Source organism: Microtus pennsylvanicus, chromosome 7 (assembly GCF_037038515.1).
Source record: "Microtus pennsylvanicus isolate mMicPen1 chromosome 7, mMicPen1.hap1, whole genome shotgun sequence".
Lineage (NCBI taxonomy): Eukaryota > Metazoa > Chordata > Mammalia > Rodentia > Cricetidae > Microtus > Microtus pennsylvanicus.
In genome coordinates, this window is record NC_134585.1 from 8,446,434 (window position 1) to 8,469,748 (window position 23,315).

Consider the following 23,315-nt stretch of genomic DNA (forward strand, 5'->3'; position numbering starts at 1 on the left):
TGAGTGGCTCTGAGAAGGTGGATTTGAGCTTTGGGCAAGCTGGGATTTTGGGAAGGGACACGTGGCTCAGTTCCGAGGCAGCTTGAGATCAAACAGTCCGGCACATGCCTTACTGGGTCTGGGAGTCCATGCAGGCCGCGTGGCAGTAGGGATCCTTCGGATCTCTGAGTCTTAGGGCGCTAGAGCTAGGTGGGAGCTCTTTGGATAGCAGTTCCCAGGAGTGCCACCCAGGGGGTAATCAGAGCCCAGGCTAATGAGGTGGAATGGACTGGAGGGTGTGTCCCAGGAGTGCTGGCTAGTGCAGGCTCAAGTCTGCAGAAGGGATGACTGATCACGTGCTGCAGCACAGAAGACCCCAGCCAGATCAATTCCACAAGTCCCCTTTCCCGGAGGGGCGTGGCCTGCACGCAGGACCGCCTCCAGCCCGCCCCTCGCCGCTCGGGACTCGCGGGTTAGCAGCCGGCCTGTTGAGGTCAGAGGAGGCGGGCATCGCGTCCAAACCCAGCGCCTGCGCGTGCTAGAGGCAATCGGCAGCGGAGACCGAGTGTGCGGCCTGGGTAGCCGGATTCCGTGACACCACCTGTGCCACGCGCTACCACGGCCTGCCCGGCATGGAGGGCGAGTGCCGGGTGCTCTCCATCCAGAGCCATGTCGTCCGCGGCTACGTGGGCAATCGGGCGGCCATGTTCCCGCTGCAGGTACGCGCTCTCCCGCTTATATAACCCGTGCTGCTGTCGGGTCTGCTGGATCGCAGCAAAGCCTCCCCAGACCGATGACCTTGGTCCCCTCTTCGGCCACCTTCGGTTCCTCGTTGAGGGCTGGGTGCGCTGCCGGCAGAACCTGGCGCGTGCAGGCCGGGGCGTAGAGTGCCCTGGGGAGCCTACAAGTAGGGTGGTGCAGGTGGCACGAAGCCCCCTACCCTGCTGTGGCGCACTCAGTCCCTGCTGCTTCCGGCGGTCTGGCCAGCCGTGGGCGGGGGCTCCCCGAGGCGTTGAAATGCTGAGCTGGAAGGATCCTGCCCTGCAGAAGCGCTGACAACCTTTTGGTAGACACATTGGCGGGTGATTGCACATTCCCTGCTGAAATCCAGGTTCTGCCTCTACCCACCCAGTGAGCTTGGACCAAGGAAGAGGCTGAGCCACACTTTGGGTTCCACCACTCCTGGGGTGGTCTGTCATTCACTGGGATGGGACTCGAACCGCCCTGCACCTCCCGCAGGCCTGCTTCTATCTTAAGAGACAGCACAGTTTGCTGAGTTTCGCCTTGGAAGCAACCTGTTAGAAGGGCGGTAGCCTGTCACCTTTCCAGAGCCTCTTTCCCTCCCGTGAGGTGTGTATGCCATGAATGAGGCTATCTCAGGTCATTTCTGGCCGGTGGTGCTTCCTGCTTGTGATCAGGTGGCCTTAGGAGGGAACTAGGGTGCAGTGGGTATTAGAATGGGGGCTAGGGACAATGACAGAGTGATTGGCACTTCCTTGCCTGGCCGGTCCAGCAGGAAGATTGGGCTGATCTGGCCAACCAGGTGGTGGCTTCCTTCACTGTACCTCTTTGGCTGCTCACTGAGCAAGGTGATAGGTATCTGTTCATCTCATGCCTAGTAGCTGCCCTGACTCTTTGGGGACATTAGGAAGGAGCACCTGGCTACTGCAGACCTGCAGGAAGGATCTAGAAGGAAGACAGGTGGCTTAGGGCACTAAGGATAGTCTGAGGGCTGTCCTGAAACTGGCATGCTTGGCAGACAAAATAGGGCAAATAGTTATGGGTGTATAGTACAGGGGTTCAAGTCCATAGGCATGGGGCGGTTGCTGAGATTTGAGCCCCTATTGGTTGATAAGCAATTCTTCACCCACACCAACACCTATTCTTATTCCTCCCCAGATGCACTGGTCTGGTGCTTCATGCTTTTAACTGTTGCTCTCTAGGTTATGGGACCAGGGGTGGGGAGCAAGATCACTGAGGTGAGACTGTACTTAGGAGCGAAAGGGTAGAGTCCCTGAAGCAGGGTCAGCCAGGGAAGGTGGAGCCAGGTTGAGCTCTAAGCAGTCCTGTCACCTTGGACAGAGGTGAACAGGGCTCCTGGGGCCCTGTGTCCTGCATCTCTTGTCTCTTCCACCTGCTGCTGCTCTTCCTTCACCGAGTCCTCTGCCCCTGTCTGGACCTCTGTCCTTTAGACTGCACCAAGGACTCAGCTATCTCATTCAGCCTGAAGTTACGGTGTTCCATCTTCTCAGAGAGGAGACTCTTCTTTGCTTCCCTCCAGAGAGGTGCTTAAGGACCTGGGGACTCCTTCGAGGTTCGTGTTGGCATTTTGCTGCTCACCATACCTCTGTATTCTCTGGACAGGGAGAAGCAATGGGATGGTGGGCAGGACACCTCCAACGTGGAGAGCCCTTAGCACGTGTGGGGAACTGGCACTGTCAGAGTCTGCGGTGACCTGGGGCCAGTACTAGCCAGCCTTTGGGCAGCTGTTCCAAGAGGAGCAGCCCTCAGGTCCAGAGCTGTTCTCAGTGGAGGTGGTGTGTGTGTGTCCTTACTGTACAATCTGGAGTACATGGTCTCATTCACACTGCTGGAGAGGGGAAGGAAAGCTAAAGCGGGGAGGATGTAGTCGTGGGCTGGAGTCCCAAGATTTGTCCCAGTGCTGCTCCAAGAAGGCCACAGGCAGGAGGCTGGAGAGGCCGCTTGGGACTGACCCAGGTGACTGGAGGTTGTACCCTCAGGTGGCTGTCCAGTCATGCCAGAGTAATGGCTGGGGAAGTTTCTGCGTCTCCCTTGTAGACCTGGCACTTGTAGACCGTTGATGAGCTAGTACCAGGGCTTCTGGAGTCCCTTGTGCTGGGCCTGGCTTGAGGCTGGGGAGCTCCCGCTATCATATGCCATTGGGGCACAGCCTCATACCTGAACCATCAGCCCTGCCTCCCCAGTGCTCCCTTTAAAGTCTTCCGAGCTCCCTCCTCCCCGGTCTCCCACAGGCAGCTGGGAAATAATCGTACAGGGGGGCAGCAGAACCTCACCCTTGTTTTCAGATTTTGCTTCTGGCCCCAGGCCAGGGTGTAGTGGCCAAAGTTTCCTTGTGACCAGAGTCAGAAGGAAGTGGGGTACCAGAGGGAAAAACTGAAGGTTTGCAGAGCAGAAACAGGGTAAAGGGAAAGTGGAGACAGGCTCCTGAGCTCCCTGCCCCTTCCCCTCCCTTTCTCACTCCCCTCTGCTACAGGGGGTCTGGGACTCTGGGGCTATCCTGCTGTGTTGGCTCTAGACTGTGGGTGAGCAGGAAAGGGCAGGGTGAAATGCAGTGCGCCCTGCTGCCTGCTCCCCTCTACCGGCACCACCACGTCTTTCCTCCTTGTTTTCTGTGGTGGAGAAGACTGAATGCAGGGCCTCGCGTGTGTTTAACAAGTGCTCGTCCACTGAGCTGTGCCCAGGCCCCTATCCCTTCCCTTTTAAAATAAGGTCTCACTGTGAAGGCCTGGCTGACCTCAAACTCACTGACCTCTGCTTCCAACGTGGGGATGAGAGATGTATGCCACCATGCTTGGCTTCCCAATACCCTGTTTAATGCTGCTGGGGACAGAGGCCAGGGCCTCTCTCACACGTGCTAAGTAATGCTGTACAGCCAGCCACACTTCAGCCCACTTCCTCCTGCAAGGGGCAAGAGTCAATATCTCAAGGGTGTTTGTGTATGCATCCACCCCTGTGCGGGTGTGTGTATATGTCTGCACATGTATGTGAGCAGGAGCAGGAATACACATAAGTATATGCGATGGGCTTCCTGAGCCCCTTGTGTGTGTGCAGAGCCTTCCTCACAGAATGGTTTGCCAGCCCGTGTTCTTTATGTGTGTCAGGGGTTGTGTCTCTATTCTATGTGCTTTCGGAGAAATCTGAGAACATTCAAGTTCAGGATCTAGTGAAAGACTGCAGTGTTGGTGATTTCAAGATGTCCCTTAGGCAAGGGAAGAGAGCCACAGGGACTGAGCTGTGGCTTCGAGCTGGGTCTTCTGAGGGTGGCAGATCCCTGACTGTGACGGAGGAGCCAGTGTGTTGGCTGGAGAGGCACCTCCTGCTCTGTCCTTACCCGCAATTGTCTCCTGGAAAAGCAGCCCCTTGAGTAGCTAAACTGAGGACAATAGACAAGACATGGCCCATCCAGGGGCCAGTTGCTGTGAACGGGTGTGAGGTCCCATGGGTGGGAGCCTGCCACCCCCGCCCCCTCTGGGGCAGTGTGCAGGAGGCCCTGAGTAGAGAGACCATAGCACAGAGTAGGGCAGCTCTGGTGAGTGGCCTGTAGGGGTGAACTAAGGCCACATTGTGCAGCTCATTTGGGGTCAGGAATGCTATTTTGGCACTCCCTGGAGGCTCAGCCACTCCTAGCTTGTCTGAGCCAGATGTGAGCAACTGGCCATCTGATAAACAAAGGGGATTGTGTTGTGAGACAGTTCCTGACCAGCTTTCATCTCAGTGCCCATCTAAACCTAGGTGAACCTGTATCTGGGTTACTGAATCTCAGGGTGACTTGGCAGCAACAGGTGCCGGCAAGGTTGACCCCTGGCTGTGCCTGCCTAGCACTGTAATCCTGGCATGAGTGCTGTGAGCCAGGCTGGGGGTGGCCCCAGGACCTGGAGTAAGCAGGGTGGGTAGAGAGATGCCTTGTGGACATAGGTAGATAGATGCATTGTGGGACACAGGCTGTCTCTATAGCATTCACCATGGAGACCAGAGGGTGTGGTTTGGCTGGACCGGAAGGCTGGTCAGTGGCCAGGGGTGGGAGGGATGTGGCCCTTTGGCAGTTAGGTGACTCAGGGTAACACAGTCACAAGATGCTTGCCGATTCCCATCTGTGAAAGAGGCTTAAGCATAGCCTGGAACTGGTACTCCATGGCTGGAAGCACCTGTGAGGATCAGCCTGCTGTCCCCCTCCTATCTGCCCCTAGATGCCTGTGGAAGAACTGCACTGGAACATTCCAGAGCTCACCCCACTGCTGCTGTGCTGATTCGCTCTGCCTCCCTTGGAGATTAGCTGAGCCATTGCTCTAAACACAGCATCTTCAGGCTGTGTGAGCCTCTCTGCTGGAGGTTTGATGATGCAGCAGTGGAGGCGGGCATGGGGCCCCTGGGATGTGCACCATCTGCCCACACAGCCAACCCAGCATAGCACACATCACTGCTGGGGGCGGGGGCTGAAGAGGAGCCTGTGGCAGGCATGGGCAGCAGGAAGCAGGAAAGGCAAGCTCCATGTTCCTGTTTTGGCTTTCACTTTCCCAGGTGGTACTTGTCCTCATCTGGAGGTGTTGTCCCCAGCAGTGGGAGTGAGAAAGTATAACAGGCTGTGTTGGGGATGCTTTAACTACCCCAGGGGACAGCCGGAGGCTTCTCCACAGGATGGTTCTGTCCAGTTTGCCCAGCCCTCACCCTCATCCATCAGCAGGTCAGGAAACTCAGTCTTGAGCTGGACACTGAGAAGTGAACCCTAGCTAAGCCTTTGCCAGCTATGGCTCTGAGTACTGCTGGCTCCCAGTGCCACTGTCTTCACATTGGTTCCCAGCTCACACAGTTATCTGTAGGGAATTTGTTCTAAGATCCATGGTAGATGCCCTAAAATGAAGGTAGCATTGAATGCTCTATATAGAGTGTGTGTTACAGGAATTTTGTCTAGGTTGTTGTCTGTTCAGTTGAATAGAACTTTGGGTTGGAGAGGCAAAGCTCACATTCAGCTTCCTTGGATGAACCAGAGAGGCCTTAGTGCACTCAGAACTGGAGAACGAGTGGCCCCAGTGAGCAGAGGACGGGGCCCAAAGGTTGCATGGCCTTTTTGGAGCAGGTCATGGCTGTGGTGATTGTTTTACATTCTTAATTTGTATTTGTCCCCAGGTTTTATAATATAATCAACAGAGAGAGTAATCCCAGCAAGTGTTTTGTCCTGTGCCCGTACACCTATAATTTGCATTTATAAGGCAGAAATTAGAAGAGCTTAAGAACATAGCAAAGGAGAATAGCCCTTACCTACCTGCTGAACCATGTTAGTGAATGTAGGGCTAGAGTATGTATGGCTCAGTGATTTAGGAGCACCAGCTGCTCTTACAGAGGACCAGGTTCCACTCCAGCACCCATGGTAGCTCACAAAGGTCTGTAACTCCATTTCCAGTGATTTCCTGCCCTCTTCTGGTTACCATAGGCACTGCATGCACATGGTGCACATACATACATGCAGACAAAATATCTATGCCCTTAAAAGAAATCTGTTGGGGCTGGAGAGATGGCTCAGTGATTAAGAGCATTGCCTGCTCTTCTAAAGGTCATGAGTTCAATTCCCAGCAACCACATGGTGGCTCACAACCATCTGTAAAGAGGTCTGGCGCCCTCTTCTGGCCTTCAGGCATACAGACAGAATATTGTATACATAATAAATAAATAAATATTTAAAAAAAAAAGAAAAGAAATCTGTTGGTGAGTGTGTACTCACTCTTACCTATCCATCTACCTCGAGTCAAGAGAGATTTTTCCTTGGTGTGTGTGGTGTGAGAGATATGTGTTTGCATGTTCACAAGTATGTAGTACATGTGTGCCATGTGTGTGGAGGTTGAGGGTTGTCACACTCACAGGCATTTACATGGGTTCTGGGGATCCAAATCCTAGTGCTCACATTTACTCGTGTTTGTGTGGTGAGTGCTTTGTCTCTGAGCCATCTTCCCAGCCCCTGAAGACAGCGTTCAATATCCTGGGACCTCATTGGCCATGGATACATGAAACCATGAAGCCACAGTGTGTGGATCAGAGGAAGCTGCTGCCCTCTAGGTTAAGAAAGGGAAGCTGGGCGGTGGTAGAGCATGCATTTAATCCTAGCACCTGGGGAGGTAGCAGCAGGCAGATCTCCGAGTCTAAGTTCAGCCTGGTCTGCAGAGCAAGTTCCAGAACAGCAAAGGAAAGGAGAGCTGACAGTGGCATGGGGTGTTCAGAACGAAGTGGAGTAAAGGAAGTTGTTGTAATAGGAGCGGCGGGGCTGCATCCCCAGCACCCTGGCCACCTGCTAGCTTATGCCCGAAATAACAACACACCAACTGTATTCATTTAAACACTGCTTGGCCCATTTCTTTTTTTTTTTTTCAAGACAGGGTTTCTCTGTAGCTTTTTGGTTCCTGTCCTGGAACTAGCTCTTGTAGACCAGGCTGGCCTCGAACTCACAGAGATCCACCTGCCTCTGCCTCCCGAGTGCTGGGATTAAAGGCGTGCGCCACCACCGCCCGGCTTGCTTGGCCCATTTCTATCTAGCCTTTTCTAGGCTAATTCTCACACCTGGACTAGCCCATTTCTTGTGTGTAGCCCACGAGGTGGCTTATCAGGGAGATTCTAGCCTATTTCCATCCTGGGTCGGAGCTTCATCGCCTGTGCCCGGGAGAGGGTAGCATGGCATCTGCTCCAGAGAGCAGAGCTGTTGAGTCTGAGCTCACTTCCTCTTCCTCCCAGCATTCTGTTCTGTTTACTCCACCCACCTATGTTTTAACCTATGAGGGCCAAGTAGTTTCTTTATTGCTTAACCAATGAAATCAACAGATTGATATATGACACTCCCACATCAGGAAGTGGTCAGTAGCTCTGAGCCTGGTGTTGAGTCACTGAATTGCAGTGGGTAAGCCTACTGCCTGGGGTGCTGGGCTATGCCCATTGCATACAATCAGGGATCAGGGGGTCTTGGCTTCACCCGGGAACAACAGAAAACCCTAAACTCTAGAAAGGCATAGTGGGGTCCAGCTGGGGTCGAGGTAGAATGCTCGTGGTAGAGACACAAAAGTCAGTGTAGACGTTGAGGGGGTGAGGATGGGCTGGCGTCACACGGGCTTCAGCAGGAACTCGGGCAGCGGTGGGGAGAGGGGCTTGCAGAAGGCGTGGAAAGCAGTGTTGTGCAGCCGTGGTGGTCTGCAGCGCGTGGGGAGTGGAAACAGGAATTGGGGACTGTTGCAGTGCTCTGTGGCTGTAAAGAGACTGTAACCATGGCAACCTACAAGGTGTTATGTGAGTAGTAGTGTGTTTTTTACTCTTTCAGCTCTTTTGGGGGGCCCGCCACCCAGCTCCCAAATGAATCATACACGGAGGCTTATTCTTAGTTATAAATGTCCTGCCTTAGCCTGGCTTGTTGCTTGCTAGCTTTTACTTCAACTTATATTATCCTGTCTCCCTTTTGTAGCTGGGCTTTTCTCATTCTCTTACTTCTTTGGATCTTACTCTTACTCCGTGGATTGCTGTGTAGCTGGATGGGTGGCCCCTGGTGTCCTCCTCCTCCTTTGGCTACCTCTCCTCCCAGATTTCTCCTGTTTATCCTCTCTGCCTGCCAGCCCCACCTATCCCTTTTTTTTTTTTTTGGGTTTTTCCGAGACAGGGTTTCTCTGTGGTTTTGGAGCCTGTCCTGGAACTAGCTCTTGTAGACCAGACGGTCTCGAACTCACAGAGATCCGCCTGCCTCTGCCTCCCAAGTTCTGGGATTAAAGGCTTGTGCCACTACCGCCTGGCTAGCCCCACCTCTCCTTTCTCCTGCCTCACTATTGACCGTTGAGATCTTTATTAGACCCTCTGGTGTTCTAGTCAGGCACAGTAACACAGCTTCACGGAGTTAAACAAATGCAGCGTAAACAAAAGTAACACACCTTAACATGATATTCCCAATACAAAAGAAAGCATTTAATTGGGGCTAGCTTACAGTTTCAGAGGGTTAGCCCGTTAGCTTCATGGCGGAAATCATGGTGGTAGACAGAGATCGTGCTGGAGAAGGAGCTGAGAGTTCTATATCTGAATCCACGGGCAGCAGAAAGAGAGTGACTCTGAGCCTGGCTTCGACTTTTTGAAACCTCAGAACCCACCCCCAGTGATAGACATCCTCCAACAAGGCCACACGCACTTCCTAATCCTTTCAAATAGTGCCACTCCCTGGTGACCAAGTATTCAAATCTATGAGCCTATCTGTCGGGGGCCATTCTCATTCAGACCACCACAAAGACTGTCCTTGGGCACGTAGAAAGTTAGAGTCTAGGACTGGAGAGATGGCTCAGTGGTTAAGAACACTAGCTGCCCTTCCAGAGGTCCTGAGTTCAATTCCCAGCCACCACATGGTGTTCACCACCATTTATAATGGGATCTGGTGCCCTCTTGTGCACATACAGAACACTGCATGCATAATAAATTTAAAAAAAAAAGGAAAGAAGAAAGTTAGAGTTCAGCAGCCTGGGAGGCATGAGACCCTGTCTCAAAAACAAAACAAAAAATATAAACAATTAAAAGAACTTCCCTCCCCCCAAAACAAGGCAGCACTTTGAGGGACAGTTCCCCTTATACCCAGGACTTTCTCCTCATTAAAGTGAATCTCCTATTTGTTTTTATTGTTTTGAGACAGGGTCCGTGTAGTCCTGGCTAGGCTCACCTGCTATCCTGCCTCAGCCTCGGGTGCACCCTTCATGTAGCTTATTTGTGTTTTGTTTTGTTTGTTTGTTTGTTTTCTGTGTTCTGGTGGTGTGTCATTAATGTTTAGAGCTACTGTGGGTGGGGTGAGGAGGGCTTTTAGAAAGTGCTCGTGCGAGTTTCTCTAGCGTCCCCACTGGGACTGAATGAAACTTCTTGCTTGAGGCAGGATGAGATAAATGGTCTTTCGCCTATGCCGTGCCCACTGTGCAGAGAGCTGTGCATGTCGAACCTTGGGCATAGACAATGGTTAGGTGTAGGTAGTTGCTTGGGAAGTGGTGAGGGTATACTATGCCTCTTTCTGATATAACTGTAGGAGTGTAAGCATTTCGAGGCAGTGGCTCTGTATAACCCTGGCCTGTGCAATGTCGTTCCCCATCCTTCCTGGACACTGTCACTCACTTCTTAGCCTTCACATCTCCAAGGTCCCTTCTGCCTTGCAATCTGGGGAAAGTACTCTCAAAAGGCTCCTATAACTAAATAACAAAAGTGTGGGCCTGGGAGGGGGTTCACACACTTAGAAAAGTCTCACAAGGGTGAGCAAGGGCCAGGGGGGCCACCCTTCGAATCCCACCCAGTGTAGAACATGTGAGTCCATTTGAATGGACTGAGTTTCCTGTGGTACATTTCCTGGGACATTTTGAGGAAAGGCTTCCCAGGGATAGATCTGCAGATCCACTGCTATGCAGCTCAAGGTCAGGAGGTCAGGAGGTTCCAAGGGGCAGAGGTCTGCTCCTGCGGAGTGACCCTGGAGCCGTAGCGAGGCAGGAAGGAATCTGCCCTATGAGTTGTCCCAGAGGTGAATGTTGGGGAGAAGTCAGCTGTTCACCGTGATTTGGGGGAAGGGACACAGTCCTGATTCCTGCTTGAGCCAAGAACTATTTTGTGGCTGGTACCCCTAGGGCTGGGGCACAAGGTTGTATCAGGCAGGCTAGGACAGACACTAAAGCCAGAGGGGCGACATTAACACGTGGTGATGTTTGTCAAGCCAGGTCCTGGGAGAGCAGAGAAGGCAAAAGGAGGAATGTGTGTGCTAGGGCACTTGCGTGTGTATGTGTGTGTGTGTGTGTCCGTTGTGTGTCTGTTGTGTCTGTGTGCGTGCATGTACAAACATTCTAGCACCAGCTTTAAGAGAGAAGGTGGGTCATCAGAACTCAAAAAAATGGGGAGAAAAAGGAGAATGTGATGTCACATGCTTGGGATACTGTGTTAGGAGACTTGCTCTGAGTTCAAGGTGAACCTGGGTTACAAGGAAAGACATTGTATCAAAAAAAAAAAAAAAGACAAAACCAAGCAATCTCGGGGGAAGGGAACACCGGCTGATTGATGCAAAAATTAAAGCCTGGGCAAGCCTCATAACAGGTCCCACTGCCACTGGAGAAGGAGCCATTGATCCTGGTGGGAGAGACGTGTCACTTTGCCACCTGGAGGAAGAGGAGTGACACCCAGGGGACTGACAGTGCTGCTGGGGTAGAGTCATCCAGTGGAAGCGGGCACATTGTCCACCACTCTCCAGTCCCACTCCGCCCTCCTGTTGGAAGTACCTGCCAGGAGCCACTACTCTGCAGGGATGTGAACTCCAGAGTCACAGCCAAAGCCCCCAGAAGGATGGATTGGAGCTGAGAAGAGGAATTAAGTGACAGCGGACTCCATCCTCTGGGGCCCAGGGCTCCCACCTGGGAGCGAGGTTCCCGTCCTTGCCTTCTCAGCTGAGGATGACTGAGCTTTGTATACGCATTTGGGAGGTGGATTCTGGAAATGTTCAAACTAGCACATGACGCTGATTAATACAGCGCTTTTGACAGTAATATTTTAAATGGAAACACAAGTCCAGGGGCTCAGCACCATCATTTGGAAGCAGAAAATAGCAATTCCTTTCTCAGACATGTGTGCCAGCTCTGAAGAATTAATTATCTGCGCACGCAGAAGCAGCGGGGTGGGACAGCTTGGCAGGGATTCCGGGACGTGTGTCATCCTCACTTCCAGCCTGGCTCGTCACAGTTATTAGAATCTTAAGGGGTTTGAGATACTGGAAGCTATATTGGTGCACAGAAGTCTGGAATAGGCGAGCGAATCTGCCAAGTGCCATTTTTACCTTTCTGGATTAGTGCAACTGCTAATTTTTGTTGCATTGCTCCAGCGATAATACCGGCTTGAATTTTGGTGGATGAGCTTATGAATGCGAACCATAAGCCTCTGAGCTCAGTGACTTAGCACGAAGCAAATACCATCACATGGAATGTGTGACGTGTGGCCAGAACCTCTGCCCCTTTCCCCTAGGGCAGTCCCTCTCCTGATGCTACCTGAGGTTTGTCTCTAGCATCTGTGTCTCTCTGTCCCGTAGGCTGCCTTGTCTCATCCAGGCGGCTCTGTAAGTGAGGCAGCCCCCTTGTCTGCCTCATCAGAAAACATTTGAGGTTTTAAAGGAGCAGTGTGCTGGAAAGGTCCCATTTTCTGCCACTCCACGGTCACTGACACCTCTCCTCTCTGCTGTCCGTGGGTCAGATTTACAGGACTCTTTTGCTCAGGTGTCCTGGAGTTCTGGTGGAGGGAGTCCTCAGCCCTCTGTTTACCTTGAGGTTCTGGCACAGGTGTTACGATGCGTTCATACTCCTGAGTTCCGTCGCATGGGAGTCTGGAGTGGTCCTCAACCTTCCTAATGCTGCGTTTAATACAGTTCCTCACGTTGTGGTGACACCCAACCACAAAATTTTTTTGTTGCTACTTCATATCTGTAATTTTTCTACTGTTATGAGTCATGGTACAAATATCTGATATGCAGGATATGTGAGGTGTCTCGACCCACAGGTTGAGAACCACTGTTTGAGACTCTAGTGGGTTGTATGTCCTTTATATATCAGCAGCAGACAGAGTCATGGCCACTGGGCCAGTTCCTCCTGAGTCCTGGACGCTTGTTGTCCACACCCTGGCAGGCCCTCTTTCTGGCCATTCTGTTGGTGGCTTCTGCATTGTGGGATGCATTTACATGGGGCCTTGTTCAGTGGCCCTTGCCTGGCGTTGCTGTAGAAGTGGATGTTAGGTGAGACCTGGTTGAGGGAGTGGAGAGGACATTAACAGTGGTGACGGTGGCAGCAGTCTGGGCATAGTCAGCCTGGGACCTGAACTAGAGGTGGGAGGACACTGTGGGGTCTGCTCATAGTCTTGGTGGGTGGCCTGGTCCGCATGGCCTGGCTGTAGATAGGATCAGCACAAGACTGAATCCCATGTTCCAGAACAGGATGCTGGCCCTTCCTGAGTGACTAGAGGGAACAGTGCAAATCCTCTTTGACCCCATGCCTGACATGGTTGAGGGTATCTTGGCTCAAGGTCAGAAAGAAAGGACATAGTTGGAATCCACAAATAGACCTAAGGGTCTGTGGAGATGGCCTTGGAAGGACTGATGGACCGCGGCTGCGTTCATAGACTTGAATCTATCCCTTGGTTTTACAGGCTCCCTCTCCAAGGTGCCTGAGATCTGGAGTCTGGCCAGATTTCTGCTAGGATGGCCTCTCATCTACGCATCTCCACACACAGCTGAGCACAGGGCCCTGAACAAGAGGCCTTTCCTCTGTTTGGGGTGATTTTTGTGCAGCTCAAATGGCCAACTCCATGAAGGGATGCTGTGGCCAGGGAAGGGGCCATATGGTGGACCCCCATCCTGGATATACTTGGGTGGTACTGAGAAAGAAACTGCCTGGAAGAGGCCAGTGGCTGAGGCTGGGAGGCCTGGCAGGGCCCTGAAGGTGGTCAGATGTGAGCCAGGCAATGGGCCAAGGAATCTCTCTCTTGTCTTGAGTCTAACACCTGCTGTCTCAGGCAGCTGACAGACTTAGGTTGCCCTGGAGAGTGTGGGGAAGTGGAAGAAGCAACAGGAGAAATCACTACGATTCCTAGTCACGAGGGACCTGAATTCCTTGTAATCCCCTGATCTGAGTGCCTACAGCTGCTCTGAGCTCGAGACCTTCTCCTGATGGCAGGGGAGTGGTTTCTGGTGGGTTTGACTGGGGCGTGGCTATCTCTATATAATCTGCCCCTGAGCACAATAAAGAGGGCATTCTTGGGGAATTCAAGGATGACCCTTGTCGTTGTCTCTCTGTGTGTGTCTGTGTATTTCAACCTCCAGCCCGCTTGCCCGAAGCTCACATACTGGTGGGTAATAGTGCACAGAGTGCAGACACGGGGGCGCGGTGCGCGGCAGATGTCAGTGGCTTTGGGGTTGTCCAGGGCATCAAGACATATAATCCTTTGCCCCCTTACACTTAAAAAGGACCTGTCATTTGTAGAGGAAGGGTTTCCGTTCGTGGGTGCCTGTGAATATTCCAGAGATCAACACTGAATGCTGTTCTTTATGAACTATTTATCAGAGAAAGAGAGGTCGGTTTACTTGTGTCTGTGTGAGCGTGTAACCACATCTGCGCATGTGCTCTCACTCACTCAACCTGTGTGTGCTCAGAGTCCAGAGGAGTTCTTCCGGAGTCTCCCACTCACTCTCTGCCTGTTCCTGTGAGGCAGGGTCTCCCTTTCCCAGCCAGACTGAAAACCGGCAAGTCTCAGTGATCTTGTCTCAATCCGCTCTTGGAACTGGAGTTGGTTACACGGTTGTGTGCATAGGACACCTGGCTTATAACAGTGGGTGCTGGGGTCTAAACTCTGGTGGTCCTCATGATTGCACAGCAAGCATTTTTAACCGGGGACCCCCCTCCTCAGTTTTTGAGATGGAAGCTAGGGTGGCTGACCACTGAGCCCAGGAATCCTCCCCAGCCCTGGAATTTCGGGCCATTGCCACATTAGGATTGTTTTGGTTTGGTTTTGTTTTTTGTGGGGTTTTGTTTTTTGTTGGTTGTTTGTTTTTGTTTTTGAGACAGGGTTTCTCTGTAGCTTTGGAGCCTGTCCTGGAATTAGCTCTTGTAGACCAGGCTGGCCTCAAACTCAGAGATCCGCCTGCCTCTGTCTCCTCCGAGTGCTGGGATTAAAGATGTACACCACCACTGCTCAGTAGTTTTTGGTTTTTAAGACAGGGTTTTTCTATATAGCCCAGAATGTCCCAGAACTCTCTGTAGACCAGGCTGGCCTTGAACTCAGAGATCTGCCTGCCTCTGCCTCCCCTGTTCTAGGATTAAAGGTGTGCTCCACTTCCACCACCATCACAGGCCACAAACTACATAAACTCAGGGTCTGTTACTTTAAAATAAAAAGCTCTAGACTCAGTGATAGCTTTTATCTGGAAAAAGTCCATAGCTTTAATTTGGCCCATTGAGCTGCTTTGTGTGCTGAGGATGAACAGCTGCCCCACAGAGCCTCGGTCTCCACCCGGCTTGTCTCAGGAGGCCCATTTGTCCTGTCTGGATGACTCCCACTGGAGCTATGAGAGGACATTCAGAGCGGCAAGCTGCTCAAGGAACGTGGTTGTTCTGGGGACCTCAGCCCTGGCCTGCGACCTTCTTTCTCTCATTGACATGGAGGGAGGGAGAGTTTGCTAGCCGGTGTGGTAAGAGACTGGCTGAGCTGAGCAGCCCAGCTGGGGCTGGGTCTTGCCTCCTCAGGGTGGGTTAGAAGGCCCACAGGGCCCGCCCCTTATCTGCACAGACAGCTGCTCACAGTGCTTTCTTTGGCTACATTCATGAAGTGGACCCTCTGGGGTGCTCCGTGAACCCTTCAGTGCTTGTCAGCAAGGGAGAGGGGTGTGGCTACCCTGGCTCTTTGGGCAATGTTCCTGAGTGAAGAAACAGAGGAATCCCATGGTCAGGCTTGTGTGGTCCTGAAATACAAACATCTGGCTGGCTTGGGCAGGTCCTTCTGTTCCCACCCTGTGACCGTCCTGCCCAGGGGTCTGTACCTCCTGGATGGTCTCCTCTGTCACCCTCCTCAAGTCAAGACTCTAGCCATAGTTGGGACCCCTGCTCTGAGTTCTTGGAGTCACAGACGGGCACTCACACACCTCTTCTGTTTGTCCTGCAGGTTTTGGGATTTGAAGTTGATGCCGTGAACTCCGTGCAGTTTTCGAACCACACAGGTAGGACTACAAGGTGGAAGTGAGCGTGGCATAGAACCTGGCCTGAGGCTGGAGGCTGGAACCTAGAAGTGCCACTCTGTGCACGGCCTGTGCCCACATCATGGCTGACTTGTGTGACCACTCTTCTGGAGCTGACTGGTGGGAAAACCTCTGTGCCTCAGTTTCCTCCTCTGTTAAGCTGGCAGTCATAGCACTGCAGTGTTAGGAGAGCTGAACAGGTCATCCACAGGGAGTGCTGCCATGTCCCCTTGCTGACAACTGGTGACCTGCATGTTTGTATGCTTTTCCACTATGGCACATCCTTGGACTAAGGAGAGGGGTTGGGTGGACTGCCCTGAACTGGGGTGTAAACAGCTATGTGCCCCCTATCCACATCTTCTGGGACATAGTTCCACAGGCCTACCTAGGGCACTGAGTGTCTGCTTCCTGGATTCTTTTGATGGAGACTAGTCAGGGCAGGGCAGAGACCACCGTTCAGCCCCCACAGTATAGGAACTGGGGTGCTTCCAGGGTATTGGGATGCTACTGAGGCATTGAGCCTAGAGCATCCAGTCTGGGCCTAAGGCCAGCCCTCAGAACAGCTCACTGGGCTTCCTCAAGACGGGTAGGTGGTTGTCATCAGCTGAGATGGTCACGGGGGAAACTGGGGCTCCCGCATCCACAGCTTAGCCTGTCTTCTTCCCGCAGGCTATGCCCATTGGAAGGGCCAAGTGCTGAGTTCGCAGGAGCTCCATGAACTGTATGAAGGTCTCAAGATAAACAGCGTGAATAAGTACGACTACGTGCTCACTGGTGAGGGTCCCCAGGTCCTGGTTTAGGGTTCCTGGCAAGCTGGTGACAGGTCAGACACAGAGATCCCCTTTCTAGGCTCAGACCTTCTCCCCGCTTCCTTCCCAGAGGGTCTTGGTGCGCACTGACACCAACACTTTCTGGAGGCCTCTAGAGTTTGGCCACCCTGGGTCGAAGGTAAATCACTACGTGAGTCCTTCTGCTCTGTTTCTGGTTGTATTTTCTACATATTGAATCTATTTGCTAATTTATTGTGTGTATATGTGTGTCCTGGTCCACACAATCGCACATAATGGTGCCACAGCATGGGTGCAGAGGTCTTTCCGCCATGTGGGTCCTACAGATCGAACTCAGGTTTTCAGATACAGCAACAAACATCCCTACTCCGTAAGCCATCACACTAGCCCCAAGTTAGGTTTCGTTTTTCCTAAGACAGGGTTTCTCTGTGTTATGGTCCTGGCTATCCTGGAACTCGCTTTAGAGGCTAGCCTAGTCTACGTAGTGAGTTCTAGGTGAACCAGGGCTTCATACATAATGAGACCCTGCCTCCAAAAAATACATAAAAATGTATTTATGTGTTTTTATGTATATAGGTGTTTTGTCTGCATGCACATCACAAAGGGCTTCAGATCCCCTGGGAATATAGTGATAGACAGTTGTGAGCTGTCATGTGGGTGCAGGGAATTGAACTCGGGACCTCTGGAAGAGCAGCCAGTGCTCTTAATGACTGAACCATCTCTTCAGTCCCTGAATAAAAAATTTTAAAGAGACACAGGGGCTGCAGAGATGGCTCAGTGGTTAAGAGCATTTAAAACAGGCGGTGGTGGCACACATCTTTAATCCCAATACTCGGGAGGCTGGCGGATCTCTGTGAGTTCGAGGCCAGCCTGGTCTACAGAGTGAGTTCCAGTACAGGCTTCAAAGTAACAGAGAAGGCCTGTCTCTGAAAATCAAAAAGAAAAAGAAAAGAAAGAAAAAGAGCACTTACCACTCTTGCAGAGGACCCAGGGTCAGTTTCCAACACACATAGGGCAGCTCACAACTGCCTGTAACTCCAGCTCCAGGGGATCTGATCTCATCTTCTGTCCTCTTAATGTTCATACACAGACGTACACTCAGGCACACACATAAAATAAATATTTTTAAAAAGTGATATGTTTTGTTTAAAGCGGAATTTGCCCATTATCTGTATTCTCGTCATTCAGAACTCTTGTGTCCCTGGGAGCTGGCTGCCTGTCTTCCCCTCTATGAGTACAGACCTTTAGAGACCTTGCCTAGTTCCTGTCCCCCACTCTGATGCATGCTTGATTTGATGGCCCTGGTGGTCAGTGTGCCCTGGTGGTCAGTGTGCCCTGTTTTGGGAGGATAACACCTGGGTTTTCCCTCCCAAGGTTACACAAGGGACAAGTCCTTCCTGGCCATGGTGGTAGACATCGTGCGGGAGCTGAAGCAGCAGAACTCCCAGCTCGTGTACGGTGAGAACTGGGCCATGATGCCTCTCCCACGGTGTGCCTCGTGCTGATCTCACCCTCAGGAAGGGGCTCAGCCATCTCGCTTCATGCTTGGGTGGTGGGGTGGACACACCATATCTAATTTGTCTGTGTGGAGCGTGACATGATGGTTGCCAGGCAGCACTGGGTCCATGTGCCACCAAGAGCAGAGGCGGTGCTGAGCAGACGTGCAGACTCAGGCTGCTCCTGAGTACCAGTCTCTCAGGTGTGCATAGCATGCTCTACCCTGAAGGCCAAGAGCCCATTGCTTTGTCTGTGCAGTGCTCTGTGGTCCAAAGGGAATGTGCTTGAACCTGGGAAGACACAGTAAAAGCTCGTTTAGTATTCTCTCAGCCAGGCTGGGGGGGAAAGGCACTGTTCCAGTCCAGGTGACCTGAGGTAATGTGTGCTTGAGACAAAGGTGTGAGTGATGGTGTGTGTGAAATTATCCTGAGGACCTAGTTGTCTTGGGCAGAGAAGTGCAAGGTGCTGGGGCACACAACTAACTGTTCTTGTGTCTCCGTGTGTATGTAATGTTGACATAATTGAGAGGCCAGGGGTGAGGCTCAGTTGGCAGAGTGCTTGCTTAGCATACGTGAAGCCTGGACCTGATCCCCCACCACAGAACTGAATGTGGAGGTGTGCACCTGTAATCCCAGTCCTCAGGGTCAGAAGTTCAGGGTCATCCCAGCTACACAGTGAGTTCAAAGCCAGCCAGGGCTGATGAGAGCCTGTCGTCAGTTAAGGGTGCACACTCCTCCTGCAGAAGCCCCGATTTCAGTTCCAAGCACCCACTCTGGCTCATAGCTGCCTGTAAATCCCACGACAGAGGCTCTCATGCCCTTTTCCTGAACCCCTGGGCACCTGCACACATGGTCCATGTGCACACACGCAGGCACACACTCTGGCGGTTAGAGCAAGCGTTGGATGTGGAGGCAGGTGTGGTGTGCATGCCTGCATCCTCAGCTACATGGGAGGCTGAGGCAGGAAGGTGGTGAGTGCAAGGCTAGCCTGGGCTGCACAGTGAGAAAGCAGACAGTGTGGAGGTCTGTCATCAGGAGCTCTAGTGGTTGCTCACCAGATGCTGTGTCTCCACAGTGTGCGATCCTGTGATGGGGGACAAGTGGAACGGCGAAGGCTCCATGGTGAGTGCACTCCTCTGCTATTAGACACGGGGTCTGTGCATCTGCTTTGAACCAAAGAGAAGGTCACCTTCCTGGGTAAACCTGTGTGGACCCCATCCAAGGCTGAGTCACCCCTGTTAGGAAGTTGGTCAGATGGAGGACAGGCATCAGCTAGGGTGGTAACCACAGTCTGTCAGTCTTGGGCTCGCTGTCCTTTTCCTTTTAACAATGAGGAAGTCACTCTGAGCTTACCAGCCTTTCAAAACTGGGTAGTGGATGGGTCACAGTCCATGAGTGAGCAGGTCCTGTCACCGTCACAGAAACCTCAGACTACGGAGATGGCCCAACATTTTAAAGTCAGTGTTTTAACCTTGGCATTCGTCTGTGTGGCTTTGACTCATCCATTACTCTTTGTGAGTTCCCTGAGCGCAGCCAGCCACACGTGGTCCACACCAGTGCAGGACTCACCTGGACCTGTGTCCTTCCTGCCCTGTTCTGCCAGTGGAGTCCAGTGGCAGTGACCGGACCAGGTGTCTACTTTGCTCAGTGGCTGTCTTTTCATCTGCTTTCTCCAATGCTCATTTTCTGGAAGGTTCCCTGCACCAGACCCTCATCCCTCCTTTCTTTCTGTTACTGCTTGCTGCAGTGTCCTCAGCCAGCCTAGGAGATGCTGGTGTTTGGTTCTAAAGAGTTCTCCTTTGGGCTCAGTGTTGCTCACTCTGCTGTGTCCTGATTTTGATTAAATGACTTTCCTGGAGGGCCTAGATCAGATATCCTGCATATCAGATACTTACATTGCAATTCATAACAGTAGCAAAATTACAGTTATGAAGTAGCAACGAAAATAATTTTATGGCCTGGGTCACCACAACATGAGGAACTGTATTAAAGGGTCGCAGTGTTAGGTAGGTTGAGACCCTCTGCCTAGGTTCAAGATGTGTTAGGTTGAAACAAGCAGAAAGCTAGTAGATGTCATGGTCAGCCCTGAGTTTAGGAGTTGGATGGTCCAAGTGGTCCCATCTATGAATAGCTCTTCTCCAGTTAATACCAACTTATGCCAGCCAGCGGGAGTCCATCTGCACAGGACCTCGGACCTCTAGGGAAATTCATCAGCAACTGAGTGGGAACAGATTAGAACCCTGGACCACTCACCAGTACCGCAAATCACCATGGGAACAGACAGTGATTTCAGAGCCTCTTGTGGGACTTGAATGTCAGGAATCAGACGTGGTCGTGGGTGTCTCTGTAATTCTAGTTACTCGGGAGGCTGAAGTGGGAAGATTGTGAGTTCGAGGATAACATTAATCAAAAATTTAAAAGGATGAGCTTGAAGGTATAGTTCATGCTTGCCCAACAGACATGAGGCCCTAAGTCCATCCCCAACATGGAAATAATAAAGAACAAAAGACGAAGGTTGTTCTAAGCTAGTTTTGGTGACTCAACCCAGTAATCTCAGGACTTGGAAGGAAACAGGAGGATTGCTCTGAGTTCTAGGCCAGCCTGGGCTACAGAGTAAGATCCTGTCTCAGGATAAAGGAGCACAAGGGAGCACTGTTCTGTTGAATTGTTCACCGATAACTTAAAACAAAAACAAGATGATCAGAGTGTGTTGGCTCACAAGCATGTCTTAGGTGGAGAGGAGATGCCCCAGGCTCCCAGAGCCAGGTGGGCCCACTCCTGGCTGTCAGGTCCCGAGGGCCCGAGGCTGCCTCTCGTCATCCTGTGCGGTCCTGTGTCTTAGCTCCCTCCTTCCTGTTCTCCTCTCTGGTTCTGGTGAGCTGAGGCCTACCCTCCTGCTCTAGGCCCTTCATGGTGGCAATGCCAGGTCTTGCCACAGGATATGGGCTTTGGGAATGTTCCTCACTGGGCCCTCTTTCTGTGGGAGTAAGTCCCCTTCTTTGTCTCCTGTGCTCTCCAGTACGTTCCCCAGGACCTCCTTCCCGTGTACAGGGACAAAGTGGTGCCCGTGGCAGACATCATCACTCCCAACCAGTTTGAGGCTGAGTAAGTAACTGCATAGCCAGCAGGGCCGGTGCCCTCGCGAGCCCTGCACCGTCTTCACATGTGTCCTGGCAGCTCCACATCTGCCTGCTCACGTCCTTGGTAGCCCTTAGAGAACCTGGCCTGCACTAGACTGATATGTCACCCTTGACCCTGACCCTATAAACCTGCACCCCAACCCTGCAGTGGTTCCCATCGCCTCTAATGTCACGACAAGTGCTCTTTCTGCCTGGTTGTTTGGTCATGATTGTGTGGGCTCACAGTATCCCCCTGCTGGCAAGATGCTCCAAGGAGAGAAAGATGAGGTGGCACCTGTCTTGCTGAGAGCTCATGAAGCTGGGAATGCCCCCAGGTGGAACTGGAGGCCATAGATCTCTCTCAGAGCTCACGGCCCCTGATTAGGTGAAGAGTCAGCTCCTAAGAGAAGTGCCAGATACCTAGACTCGCAGGGCACAGGCCTCTCTGTCCTGTGAGATGGTTCCTGCAAACTTGGGATGCAAACACTGGTGGGCATTTTAGACTGAATAGCTGAGGGCCCCAGCCCTGGGCCCTTCCCAAGGAAAGAATGGCAGTTCTTTGAGGGCCCTGTGCTGTCAGCAGGCATGTACATGGCTTGTGCTGGCCATTTTGGCCATCAGAGTTCTGTAAACATCCGTTACCTGACTACAGTGCTGAGGGACATAGGGGCTCTAGACGGCTGGTTCTCACTGGTCTCACCTATAGGCCATCACCACAGGCCGGAACCCCACCATGTATGTGAGTTTCCTTATAACGCATTTCCCTCCTGACTCTTCCATGTGTGTCACTGCCTCCCCTGGTTTCCGCGGCCCGTAGACGCGGTGATGGTCTCTTGTTGGGGATGTAGGTCAGTTGCCAGGATGGTTGAACTGTAGGCACTAGCTCACTGCTCCCATCTGTGTTCCAGGTTGCTGAGTGGCAGAAAAATCCACAGCGAGGAAGAAGCACTGGAGGTAAAGAGGCCTTCACGCACGGCTCTGTTCATGGGGAGGAGATCTTCACACAGGGCCCTAGTTCTTGGGAAGGAGACAGACACCCATCTTCTGGAACAGATGGCATTTGAGAGATACTGAGCTCTGACCAAAGATGGGGAGAACGCCCAGCCTTTGTCCCTCTGGTACCTTTGTCCCTTTGTCTGGTACCTTTGACTGGTACCTCTGTCCCTCTGTCATTTCTATGCTCGGTCTACCATGTGTCCATGCTCTATGAAAGCGTTCTCTCACAGCTATGGAGTCTGAAAGCCCCACATTGAGGTGCGGGATAGGGTGAACTCTTTCTCTTGGGTCCCCAGGAGGTCCTGTCTGCTACAGACTGTGTGTAGTCTATAGCCCATGCATGTTGTCACCCGCTGTGAGCTGGCAGTGGTAGCTAGGTTCAGCTCCTGAGCCACTCGCATTAGGCACCCACAAGTGCGCCCTGGGAGCACTGTAGTGCAGGCTGGAGCATCCATCGGGTTTAAGGGAATTTCGCCATCTTGAGCCAGGTGTCATGGCTCACTGCACTTGGGAGGCAGAGGCAGGTTAATCTCTGTAAGTTCAAGACCAGCCTGGTCTACATACCAATTTCAGGTTAGCAAGATTTATATAGTATGACCCTGCTTCAAATAATCAATAAAAACAAATGGCAAAAAAGACAGATAAACCAGCTTGGAAAGAAGCTTGCTTCTCATTGGTGGATATGACTGGCTTCCCAGTTCCAAAGAGTTGGGGCAGGGCCCCCAGGCTTCTCCACATTTTCAGACTCTCAGCTGTCAATGGCCCTGACAGAAGATGGCAGACCACAGGCTTGGCCATGTGTGTGCCATGTTCCAGGTCCTCTAGAGCCCATGAAGCATTCTGGCCATGGCTGACTGCTTCAGCTCTGATCGTAGAGGACAGTGGCTGACCAGGGTCATCCACCTTGAGAAGCATGACTGTCAGGAAGCGCCATCGTGGCCAGAGGTGCTGACACTCTCCCTTGCTGCTGGCAGGTGATGGACATGCTACACTGCATGGGTCCGGACACAGTGGTCATCACCAGCTCTGACCTGCCCTCCACACAGGGCAGTGACTACCTGATCGCACTGGGCAGCCAGAGGATGCGTAAGTGCCTGCTCCACCTGCCCTGTGTGCTCCCTGGGTCCATCTGTTTCCGTAGCCCACAGCTTTCAAGCCCCAGAAAATATTGGGGGCTCAGTAGGAGGGAGGTTGTGACTCAGTCAGCAAGGGCCTGGTACCTCTTGCCCCTCAAGAGAGTCAGAGAGAAGGCAGGTTCAGGACCAGGGCTCCGTGGAGCCAGAGGGTGGGACCAGATGGGCTATTGGGGACATGAGCAGGCACTCCTAATTGCTGGATGATCAGATAACCATGCTGTGCCAGGACCTCTAGGTTCTTAGGTCTGGTGAGCTACCCCACACCAGTGACTTATGCCAAAAGCAGCTGAGTCTGGCTTCTGTGGCCC

The 23,315-nt window shown here is 52.3% G+C and overlaps 1 protein-coding gene across 1 annotated transcript in view; it reads left to right on the top strand.

Moving 5' to 3' along the window:
• Positions 1 to 314: 314 nt before the first annotated feature.
• The window catches only part of Pdxk (pyridoxal kinase), a 32,492-nt gene continuing 9,491 nt past the window's right edge, over positions 315 to 23,315 (top strand). The window contains exons 1-8 of the mRNA XM_075979800.1: positions 315 to 698; positions 15,400 to 15,454; positions 16,142 to 16,246; positions 17,635 to 17,718; positions 18,832 to 18,878; positions 20,776 to 20,861; positions 21,784 to 21,829; positions 22,846 to 22,957. Of these exons, the coding sequence (XP_075835915.1) occupies positions 612 to 698; positions 15,400 to 15,454; positions 16,142 to 16,246; positions 17,635 to 17,718; positions 18,832 to 18,878; positions 20,776 to 20,861; positions 21,784 to 21,829; positions 22,846 to 22,957 (622 nt within the window). The 5' untranslated portion in view covers positions 315 to 611. The remainder of the gene's footprint in view (positions 699 to 15,399; positions 15,455 to 16,141; positions 16,247 to 17,634; positions 17,719 to 18,831; positions 18,879 to 20,775; positions 20,862 to 21,783; positions 21,830 to 22,845; positions 22,958 to 23,315) is intronic.